This window comes from Platalea leucorodia (genome assembly GCF_965183815.1).
Source record: "Platalea leucorodia genome assembly, chromosome: 5".
NCBI lineage: Eukaryota > Metazoa > Chordata > Aves > Pelecaniformes > Threskiornithidae > Platalea > Platalea leucorodia.
This window is the reverse complement of record NC_138827.1, coordinates 77,482,193-77,493,831: the sequence shown is the minus strand read 5'-3', so window position 1 is coordinate 77,493,831 and position 11,639 is coordinate 77,482,193. Positions and strand designations below refer to the sequence as shown.

Genomic DNA, 11,639 nt, shown 5'->3' with positions numbered 1-11,639 from the left:
CATTATGGAAATATCTGGGTTTGATTTAATGAGGCTCTTCACATTGGTGGAATATCAACTTAACAGAGAAAAGTCTACCCGGGGCGTCCAAGTTACCAAAATGAAAATTGGCAATTGAGATGATAAGAAAGTGGCTTTCTTGTGCGAAATCACTTCAGGTAACAGAGATAACATTAAATAACATACATTCTATGCACCAAGAACAATGTTTTATGTACCAAGTCTCTTATCTGTCTCTTCTAATGACTTCCCTTAGCGGGTTGTTAGTACTTGACAGCAGGTCTCTGTGCGGGGAACTTTTTTCCAATTCCACATTCAAAGGAGGTCCATCAGAGAACATGATTGGCAATTTTCGTCATAATCTGCACATTATTAGCATCAAAATTGACATGGCAGTAACACTGGTGGTTTTTGATGTGCCTTTCTTCAAGTTCAAGGAAGTCCCTCCAGTAGCAGTGGTTTGGTATAGCAGGTCTCAGTTACCCAGTGGTGGCTTTTCAGAGGCAAAGGCGCGATAGAGATGCGTGAGAAATAAATCCAAGAGCCGTTTTAGCGAGAGGAGAGAAAGACGCTAAGAAAAAAAGTCAAATTTAGAAAAGTGTCTGGAAGGTAAATGCTTCAGGACGACAGCCTACACCTAGAGAGATTCAAGTATTTCCCAGATAGCGTGGATTATGGTAGTTAGAAAGCGTGAGCTTAAAAAATGCCTCTCCCCATCCTGTCAATCTCACACTTCCCTTCCCGTTACTGGCCCGGCCGCGGCAGCCCCATTAGCCACCGCTTATCGTACGGAAATAGGCGAGACGTTTCCCATTTAGTCGAACTCAAACCGAAATAATAAGAATTAAAAAAAAAAAAAAAAAAAAACGATTAAACAAAAAAGCCAGAAACACATTCCCTTCCGCCGGCTCTCCCTCCCTGCGCCCGCCGGCCCGGCCGCCCGCAGCCCCCCGGAGCCCGGCGGCGCCCGGCAGCGCCCACCGCGGGGCCGCCTCCGCGGGGGCGCAAGATCCGCGGAGCGCCCTCCCCGCCGGGCCCCGCGCCCCGGCGCGGCGGGGCGGTCAGCAATAAAAAAATAGACGGAACTTTTTGGCCGGGCCCGGGGGCGCCCCCCGACCCGCCCCCCCGACCCCCCCTACAAAAGGCCCCCCGCCCCCGGGCCCGGGCCGGGGTAGTTATCTGGTGAGCGGCGCCTCCTCCCGCTGGTCCGGCGAGGCGACGGCGGCCTTGCTGAGCACGGCGGCCGAGTAGGGCAGGAAGCCGCTCTCGGAGCGCTGCCCCGCCGCCGTGCAGGGGAAGTCGGCGGCGGCGGCCGGGCCCCGGGAGCCCAGCGCCGAGGCCGCCGCCGCCGCCGCCGCCGCCGTCTGGCTGCTGTGGCAGCTGAGGCAGGAGCAGGGCGCCGAGCCCCCCGGCGGCCCGGAGCCCGCCGCCGCCGCCGCCGCTGCCGCCGCCGCCGCCGCCGCCGAGGCGGCCGCGCTGCTGTTGAGGCCGGCGGCGGCGGCGGCGGCCGGCGCCTGGTAGAGGCCGGGGTGTCGGAAGCTGCAGAGCAGCTCCGGGCGGGAGTAGGGGTGCGAGAGGGCGCGGAAGGTGTCCAGCGGGCGGATGGAGGTGGCGAAGGGCGCGGCGGCGGCCCCCGAGGCGGCGGCGGCGGCGGCGGCGGCGGTGACCCCGACGTGCGGGTAGTAGTGGAGCGGGACGTGGGAGTGGAAGGGGTAGGGCAGGCTGCCGGTGGCCGCCGCGTGGGTCATCATGTAGGTGTAGAAGCTGGGGTCAGCCGGGTGGGGCCAGGACATGGCCAGGCGCTGTCGCTTGTCCTTCATCCGCCGGTTCTGGAACCACACCTGCGCGGGGAGACAAGCACAGCGCGGTCTCAGCTCCGCTCCGCACCGCACCGCGCCCCGCCGCCCCCGCTCCCGCCCCCGGCCCCGGCCCCGGCCCCGGCCCCGGCCCCGGCCCCGGCCCCGGCCCCGGCGGGCACCCACCGCGACCCAAAGCGGCGCGGCCCGCCGCTACGCCGCCGCCTCTCTTGTAGGCGACCCCTCTCCCGCCCGGAGCCATCGCCTGTCACCCTGCCCGCGGGGAGCGGTGGGAACGGTCCCCCTCGGCCCGGGGGGACCCCTTCTGTCTGAATAAACGTCTTCCCTTCGAGTCGTCCCCCCTCCCCCCACGCAGGACTATGACTTTACGGTATTGACGCGCTCATCCCCCCGCGCTTAATAGCCGCGCTTATTTTCTCTTCCCTCTTTAGGAAATACGCTAACGCGATAAAAACTGACGAGGAAAATAAATAATAACACTATTTTTAAAAAAGCAAACGACAAGTGTTCGGTGCGGAGAAGCAAAGGGGCACAAGGGACGACCACAGCTCGGCGAGCCTTTCGGCCGAGGAGCGAAGCCGGCAGCCGGCCCGGGGGTGCCGGGCACCGGGGGGCTGCGCCGGGGCCGCGGCGGCTCGGCGGGGCCCGGGACGCGGCGTACCTTGATGGTGGTCTCGGGGAGGTTGAGGGCGGCGGCCAGCTCGCAGCGCCGCGGCCGCGACACGTAGTTCTCCCGGTAAAACTCCTTCTCCAGGCGGGCGATCTGCTCGCGGGTGAAGGCGGTGCGGTACCGCCGCACCTGGTCGGCCCCCGCCGCCGAGCCGCCCAGCCCGCCGCCGCTGTGCAGGCTGCCGATGCCGGCGGCGGGGGCGGCGGCGGCGGCGGCGGGGGTGCTGGGCGCCGGGCTGCTCTCCGCGTAGCCTGCGGGGCGAGGGCACGGGGGTGAGGGCGGGCGGCGGGGCGGCCCCCCAGCCCTCCCGGCCGGGCCGGGCCGGGCCCTGCGCGCCCGTCCTTAACGCCTGCTGTCATCCTTACCAATCGCTGCTGCTCGCAGAATCGATAAAGTTGGATTTTGGGGGGGGCCGGGGTTTGGGGGGGGGGGTGAGTCACTTCATCACCGCGTTATTCTCAGTAACTGAGACTGCGGAGCGGCCGAGCCCCGGGGAGAGCGGGCGAGGGCAGGGGCCGGGGGGCTCGGCGCCGCTCCGCCAGGCTGCCGGGAGCCCCGGGCTCGGCGCTAGCCTTTTCCCCGTCGCCTGCCGTTCTTATTTTCGTTTGAGACGTACGAAATAAGAGCAGCCATAAAAGCCAATTTTTTCCCCAGCGTTACGTCGAGGATCCCTTCCTTTCTCTGGCAAATTTGACAAAAAATGCCATGCACTGTGGCCCCTAGGAAATGCAGCGCTCACCTGGCTCCCCCTCCCCAATTATAGCAATAATAACAACCATCGTCCATCACCATGCCCCGCAAAGCGGGAAGGGAACGAGGCTGTTTCAAACCCTCTGTTGTAAACAGGAGGAAAGTGAACAATGCCCAATTACCTCCAGGTGGACGCAGGACGGCACGTTGCATACACACAGAGAAGGACACACACAGACAAACACGGACAGTTTCCTCGCACTCCTCTCTCTCTCTAATTTAATCTAGGTATGTACATGCACATACATCCAGCTCGAGAGACGCCGAGAGCCCCAAGAGCGCGAGGAAAAATAAGGAGAAAGCTTTCCCCACATGTAGGTGGGTGGCTGTTTGTGCCCACATATATTCTGGGTATATGTCTCCGTACCAATGGATGTGGGCACGCACACACACAGACACGCACGCACCCGCACAGGAGCCGCCCGGGCTGTGTGCCTCGGCTATCGGGATAGCGCAGGAATCGCAATAATATTTTACAGCCTGGAGCTCTGTCTTCGCAGAAGAGAGAGCGCCGGTGCAGAGGCGAGCAACTTTGGCGGTGGCGGTGGGTTTGCTTTGCTTTTCGGAGGCGGTTGGCAAAGTGCGGGGCTTAGGTGGAGAGGATAAAGGAAGAGTTACCTTTGTTACTGTTTTCCTTCAGCTGGGAGGAAGTCAGGCTGGCCGGGGAGCGGAGCGCGGAGCAGCCCACCTCCACATCACTGTTCATATCTGCCTCTTGAGCAACTTCGGAATAAAGGCTGATTTTCTTCCTGCTTTCCGACGGCGGGATTTCGGAGGAGACGGTGCTCTCACTGCTCGGGTGCTGAAGATTGAATAAAGTGTCTATTTCAAATTTGCCTTTGGCGGAGATGTCCCCGATAGCGCTGTGCAGGGAGGCGGCAGTCAGTCTCGGGCTGAGGCGACCACTGTGCGGAGAATTTTCAAGGGCCTCCAGCACCGCATTTCCAGCTGAGTCTGACAAATTCGAGAGCCTTTTGCCAGCTGTAGGGCTGTGCAGCCCTCTCTCCATCAGGATCATCTCTTTTCTTATTCTTTCCATCATCTCAGCTTTATAAAAAATGTCAAAGTTGCAGGGCTGGTCCTGTACTAATGATGAGCTGCAGCAGGGGCTAATTCACATTCAGCCCGGCAAGTGTCTCTAAATATTATTATCTCTTTTTGAGGGAGGCGTAAAAATTGTGGGATGCCAAAGCGAGGGAATGACTGGTCAAAATGACCCATACATCCTTTCTAGCCCGAAATGTCATTCATCAAAAAGTGGTGCTCGTCATTAAGGTACGAATGACGCTGTTCGAATAATCATTTATTGTAACAGGTTTATAAGCAAATAAATACAAGCTCCTGTCAGTGGATAATGAAGGCGGCTTCGGAGCAGACAAATATATCCAGGTGGAAAGAAAGAAGGACGAGAAGTGAGGAGTAAAGCTCTTGTCCTTAGCTTGATCAGATCTTGCTTGAATTGCTCTGGGGTTTGGCCTCTGGGGTGGAATTGACAGTCTGATTAATAAAATGAGCTGTGCAACATTTCCCCCTTCATTTAGGTGCATCATTATGCTCTGATTTTTGTTTTGTTGCCTTTTAGGTCCTAATGATGCAGCTTCTTTCTCATTTGTCCTCGGACAGAACTAGATGCTAAATATTAGATAATGCTTTTCTTTATTATTATTTCTAAGGCGGATTTTAGACCACAACGCGAGGAAATGCTGGAAGAGGACCAGAGGACCGAGAACCTCCTGCCGCTGCTCTCTCTTGACTTTTTCCTCCCGTTTCCAGGCGGCACTAGTACTTTTATTCAGGAATTTGCCCCGACACCCCCACGCACCCCCTCGCACGCGCGGACCCAGACTTTCTAAGACCGCTGCTGCCGGCGCGCTCCCACCCGAGGGCACCTACAGCAGTTGCCTGGAAATTAAAATATTTACTGTCGTCTCATGTATTATAACGCTAATATCTTTCTCTTCGTTGCGTCCTTAAATGTGATCTCCTTTTTACTTTCTACAATCCTGCTTATCGACGAAGCCGGCCTGCGATTTTTCTCCCCTCTGGGACAATACTGTGGTACGGTATGGCACGGGGGGGAATAAGCGAAGGACTTTAAATGCATTCGTGGTTTAAAACACTCCGCGGCCGTGCCATTTCATCCTCCCGGCAGGTTTCTCTCCAGCCCTCTGCTTCTTCCCTCCCCACCGCCAACAACGCCTACGCATTTAGAAATTAAAAATAATACTGTAAATAAGTGATGGGGGTTTATCGCCGACAGGCTTCGAGCTAGCAGGGACGCCGTCACCCCTAGCACCCTCTCTCCAAAGTTACCTGTGGCTCAGTGAGCTCATCCCTCCGCTCTTTGCCGGGTGCTGCGGGGCGCAGCGTCGCCGCGCTGCGGGGGACACGGGCTGCCGCCCTCGGCAGCCGCGACACTCGGAAAGTCTCCCTTCAGTGATAACTTTGCTAGTAATAATGACGCTGATGGCAACCATTTAAACGAAGATAAATTCTTTGTCGTTAGCATCTCTGGAGTGGTCTTCGATAGCTGCCAAACCCTTCTCCTCGCCGTGATTTTTTTTCACCCGCATCATCTAGTATTTGGACCCTGGGAATCTGAGTTTCATCGCCCGGAGAAACACACCAGCGTTTCCTGCGATTAAAAGCGGGTGTGATTTTTTGCGAGGAGAGCTGTTCCTGCTAATGTTAGTCACACACATCTCCTAAGCTCTTGTGCTCTTGCGCATGATTCATAGCTCGAAAATGGGATACTTGTCAGATTTTTTTTTTTTAATAACGTGTTAAAGTCTCCCTAAACATTCCACCAAATATTTAGGAAACATTCTAGGCGTTGTTTGCAAAATCCAGCCTTCCATTAATGAGCGTTTTATGTCAGCCCTTTGAAACGTGAATTTAGACTGCAGTGTGGTGTCCTGCCTTTTACAGCCCCCAAACCAGACAAAAGTAAATATCAACTTTTCCTTGCCCGCGGGCGCGGCGGCGGAGCGGGCCGGTGCGGAGGGGAGCGGAGCGGGGCGCAAGCCGCGGGGCGGCGGGCAGAGCCCGCACACGGTTCCCCGGGCCGGGCCGGGCACGGCGGCTCCGGGCTGCCCTCCCGGCGGGACGGGGGTGCCCCCGCGGCTGCACCCCACCTCGGGTCCTCCCGACCGCGGCCGAGCGGGCGCCCCGCGGGCGGCAGCGGGGAGCGGCACCGCCCCGCCCCGCTCCGCGGCGGCCGGCGGGCCCGGGGGGCGCGCAGCCCGGCCCGGGGCCCGGAGCCCCGCTGCCCCGCCGCGCCCGGCCCCGCAGCAGCCGGCGGCCCCGGCAGCCGGGCCCGGCGGGGCGGGAGGCGGAGCGGAAGCCTGCGGCCGCGTTTATTGCTGTCGTTTGGCGCCCTCGTCTGTTTTCTTAAAGGCTGTAACAGGGCGAGCATCCTTCCTCCTGCTCTTTGGAAAACCGCAGCCGAGATACCACATCTCCGAGGCACTCGTGCGCGCACACAACCAAAGCCGGCACAACTTCAGACTCCAGAAATGTTACTGCACCGCAAAAAAGGAGGGAACGCTTTTCGTGTTATTCGGAGCGGATGGAAAAGACTACATGGAAAGCCTCAATGTGAGAAAAATAAGTTACACGCAAGTGCGGCTGTGAATGATCTTTATTAGTGTTATTTTATGTTTTGCACCTTTTAAATAATGCTGATACCTTAAGTTATGTACAACGCATCTTAAAATATAGCTACATTCATATCCAAGGGAAATAACATGTCATAAAAGATGTTAATAATCTTCCACTAAGTAGATGTGAGGTAACAAAACCGTTCCCCGCCATGCAGTTAATCAGTTCACCCCAAACCGTCAACCCACTAATAAACTAGTCATCTGACATTTATATTCCCAGCAAACTAGATGCATTTACTTGCACCGATGTTTATCTGGTTTGGGTTTTTTTTCTTCCAAAACAACAGCACAGCCTAAAAACCTTTCGGCATATGTTTATAGTTCTTCAAAACCAACAGCTCAGCCTAAAGAACCTCCGGCATTACAGTGACATTAGTGGGCAAAGGGGGAGGAAGTTACGGAGACCGCCGAAATATGCGAGGTTTTGTTAGACGCTGTTGACTCAGTTGTTCTTGTAAGTTTAAATAGCTGCTTAGGCCTATGGCCAAACTTCTTTTCATTTTTACCTTGAAAGTTATTACTGGAGGCATCAAAGAATATTTCAGCGCTCGTTTATTAAACCTGAGCCGGGAAAAAGAGGTCACGCAACTTAATTGAAATGAAGTTCGTATTAAATCAGCCAAACAACATCTCGGCCAGCTTTTCACCGCTCAGAGCGTGCTTGGGCGGACGGACAGGAATATCTGCTCCCTCCTCCCCGCCGGGGCAGGCTGCCAACAGGGGCCCGGGGCGGCGCGCAGCGACGGCGGGCTACCCGCGGCAGCGCAGGATCTCCGGGCCGCGCCCCGCGGGGTCCGAGCAGGCGGCGGACGGCTGGTCCCGGGCCGTGGGGGGCGCGGGGGCCTGTCCCGGGGGCGCCGGGGCAGCGGGGGCTGCCTCCAGGGACCCGCGGGCCGGGGGCTGCGCGGCGCCCGCGGCAGCGCCCGGGGCAGCGCCCGCGGCGGCGCCGGCGGCAGGCACGGCGGCGCCACCTGGCGGTGCAGCGGCGGCACTGCGCGGAGGGGCCGCGGGCGCTGCCCGCCCTGCCCGCCCTGCCCGCCGGCCCTGCCCGCCCTGCCCGCCCTGCCCGCCGGCCCTGCCCGCCCTGCCTGCCCGCCCTGTCCGGCCGAGGCCACCTGGCAGCGCAGCCCCGCGTCCTTGCGGCGGCTTCCCCGCACGTCTCGGCAGGCACCGCGCCCCCTCTCCGACCCGACTCTCCCCTCCGCCTCGTCAAGCACGTAAAGGGCCAGTCCCAGGGCGTCTACCTGCGTGTTCGGTCCTAATTCTCCGTGAAATGTCACCCGAGAGCGGTGAAGGACACGAACCCAGCGTGTCCCCGAGTCACGCGGGCCCTGCAGCACCATCCCCCCCCGCTATCCAGGCTGAGATCCCGCGGGCGCTCTCTTTGCGAGGTTAATGATTACATGATGTCTTCTGGGGCTGCCTTTGCACACAAACAGGTTTTAATTTAAACGATAAAGCGTTACTGCGGTCGCAAAGCTACTCGGCCGATGTTTCATTTTAGGTCGCAGCTGGGGCCAGTCGGCGGGCTCGTCGCCGGTCAGGGTCCCCGAGGTCCCCGCGCTGCTTCAGAGCAGAGGTGGGAGCCAGGGAGCGGCCGGCACCAGCCCGTGACCCGAGAGCTCAGGTTCAACGCCCGCGGTGCTCCGCCGCCCGCAAGCGCTGCGCCGAGGCCGCGCGGGGAGTCCCGAGAAAACTTCCTCCGACTCGGAGTGGATTTTTTAAGACTGAAGTAAATAAAGAGATGAGAAGCTGTGGCACAGATCTGGAGGGAAAAAATAATTCAAGAATTTTCCCCGCGTTGCTGTTAAATCTTTTCATTATCGTAACAGGCTTTTTTTTTTTTTTAAGGGGTAGGGGAAAATGAAAGCTCTTCTGTTTAGCTATTAAAAGTCCACACAAGTTAAAAGGTAACAATGGAACGCAGTGGGCATGGGGGAAAGTTTGGGGGGAATATAAAGCGATTGTTTTTCTCTTCCTTTGCGTTTACCTTTTGTCCTGGACGACTATTTTTTTTTTTTTTTTTTCTGAAGCAAACACTGACAGGAGAAGCAACTTCCTAAAGACACAGTTACCAACGGCAAATTCTGGTGAGGGAGATGATGAAAAAACTGGGTTGTTTTTCCTGGGAGAGACCAGGCGAATGACAGGCAGCAAATAATAAAAGCTTGTGCTAAAAGCTTCAGTGGAGTCCTAACTGTGTTAAATCATGGCAAATGTATCTGAGGAAATGAGATAATTTCAGGGTGAAAAAAAAAAAAACCCAACTTCTCTTTTTTCGGGGGGAGAACACAGCCACTTTCTGCAGTGATGCTGTCTAGCTCGTGTGTTATGCAGACGTCCGTGCAATGTGTCAACGGAAAATGCAGAGGCTGCCGGGGGAGGCAGGGACTGTCCCGCAGGCAGAAGCCCGGCAAGCCCGGCACGTCGCCCTGCCTGCCGCCGAGAGCAGCCTCCATGAGGACTGTCCTCCCCGGGCAGGGCAGGCGGCCGGCCGCTCCGGGCCGGGGCCGGGGCCGCAGCACGGTCCCCGGGACCGGGGTTGCGGGACGCGTCCTGCCACTTGTAAACTGGGTGGATGCTCTCAGAGATCCGACCTTGGCTCATGAGCTCATTATTTTTATTCGCGTGCATAACATCCTGCCGTGCAGGGCAGTGCTGCTCTCTACACCCTCCACAAAACGGCTCATTATGGAATTGAAGTTGTTGGTCATAAACCCGCCCAAAGACACAGTTTTCTGGGACACCGAGGGGCTCTCGTTCTCGGCTGGGCTGAGGTCCTCTGCGGCCGTCGCTGCGGCTGCACCGTGGTTTGCTTTGATGTAACGGAGCTCAAAAAGCTCCGAAACCCTGTGCTTTAGGTGCTCCTTTCTTTCGGCGGCCTTATTTAAAATGTCGTGACGGGAGAGAAAATTTCACCGCATTTATTGCACAACGGGAGATGGGAACACAAATGGAAAGATGTCCGGAGATATAAAGTCTCTCGTTTCTCGGGACTTCAGCGTGTTAGCAATGTTTTCACCAGAAAGCTGCGTGCAGGGACATAAAAGGATGAGAAACTTGTGCCTCCACAAACCTTCCTCCTAATTATGTAGGGTTTCATGTCCTGAGAGTAAATACTGATTCGGCTTATAACCGAGCAAAACACGTAATCACGTCTGGCTCACTTCTTAGCTGATTATGAAAGATTAATAGCAATTAAGTGGTTAGAGCTAATGAAGGTGAACTCGAGTTTACCATCCGGTGGTTGCTGTGATTACTGGCACCCGTTTGTCATTCCTCACCCCGCTCCCAGAAACTGCCAACGGTTATGAGACCGGCTACAAAGCAGGGCTGCGGGACGGGCGGCTGCTGCGCGACCTGCCGCGCTCCCGCTCGGCCCCTCCACGCCCGCGGCGGCCCACAGCCCGGGGGACCCGCCACCGCCTGCCCGGGATGCTCAGCAAGCCCCCCCCCAGCCCCGAAATCGGGTCAGCACTGAGTTTCACCTCCACGGCGGCTGTCTCCCTTCTCTCCTGCGCCTGGGTCTCCGTCGGGACAGTGAACATGGCCCCAGCTATACGCTTTTCAGCGGGCGCGGAGTTTCCCTGCCCTTCCCCGCGGAACTGCCGCCTTTCCCAGCAACTTGTTGCCCTCCGCGCCCGAGAGAGGGTTAAGTGTCTGCAATACGCAACCGCGGAACGACAGGAGCCGGCCCAGAGGGGCAGGGGCTGGGGTTGGGGCTGGGGTCGGGACTCGTCTTCGGAGCTTTCTCCACTTCCAGGTCTTCGAGCTCCTCCAATTTCCACTCCGTCTCAGCGGGATAGTCGAGGGAGACGACAGAAGGATGTGCCACCGTCTTGGGAAGTCACCCCCAGAGCAGCCGTCAGCATAAGCAAACGCTGCGTTTTAACTAGGCTGCCTTACCACGACATGAACTGACACTGCAAGGGGAAAAAAAGCCACATCTAATGAGTGCCAGGTTTAGCATCTTGCTCTGAGCACAGACCCCGTGCCTTTTCTGTGCTGGAAGCAATATCTGGGGGGCTAAGGGGGATGTCTCCCATGGACCGAGAGCTCAGTGGAGCCAGGGGACCCCTATAACAAAGCCCTTCTCCTCCAGAAATGGCCGGGAAGGAGGGAGGTGGGGAGGATGGGATACAAAGACCGTGTCGGTTTTTTTTTTCCCCCTGCCGCAGACACAACAATGAGCTGGGGAAGGTCTCGCCGGGGATCCGGTCAGACCCCTGCCCGCGGCTTCAAAAAGGGCCTCTGCCCGCGCCTTCAAAAGGGCCAGCGGAGGACCCTTGGTCCTCCGCTGGCCCTTTTGAAGCCACGGGCAGGAGGAAGGGGGGGATGAAAGCCACGGGGGCCAGGCTGGCCCGGAGGGGCATCACCACCGCCCGCCCGCCCAACCCCTCCCCAGCGCCGGGGCCGCGGCGGGGCGGGAGCGCGGCGGCGGGGCGTGGGTGGGAAGGGAGGGGGGGGCACCGTCGGTGCGGACCGGGGGGCTGCGAGGCGAAAGGGGCAGTGCGGGCAGCGGGAGGGTCACATGTTTCGACGGCAGCCTATGAGCAGCCCCCCGGGCTGCGGCAAACTAATCTGGAACCGGCCGCCCCCACCCCCGTCCCCCCTCCCAACCTGGACTTCGTTTTTATAAACGTACCGCCAGGATCCAACCTGTTGGAGGCAAATAACCGTTTGCATCATGCCCGGCCGGGGACCCAGCCGCCGCCGCCGCCGCCCGCGATGTGCAAGGCC

The 11,639-nt window shown here is 58.3% G+C and overlaps 1 protein-coding gene across 1 annotated transcript; it reads right to left on the bottom strand.

Moving 5' to 3' along the window:
- Positions 1 to 1,175: 1,175 nt before the first annotated feature.
- Positions 1,176 to 4,279, bottom strand: EVX2 (even-skipped homeobox 2; the record flags this gene model as incomplete). Its single annotated transcript, XM_082312251.1, has 3 exons — positions 1,176 to 1,841; positions 2,479 to 2,738; positions 3,856 to 4,279. The coding sequence occupies 3 exons, from the start codon at positions 4,277 to 4,279 to the stop codon at positions 1,176 to 1,178; spliced, it is 1,350 nt and encodes a 449-aa protein (XP_082168377.1).
- Between the last annotated feature and the right edge of the window lie 7,360 nt (positions 4,280 to 11,639).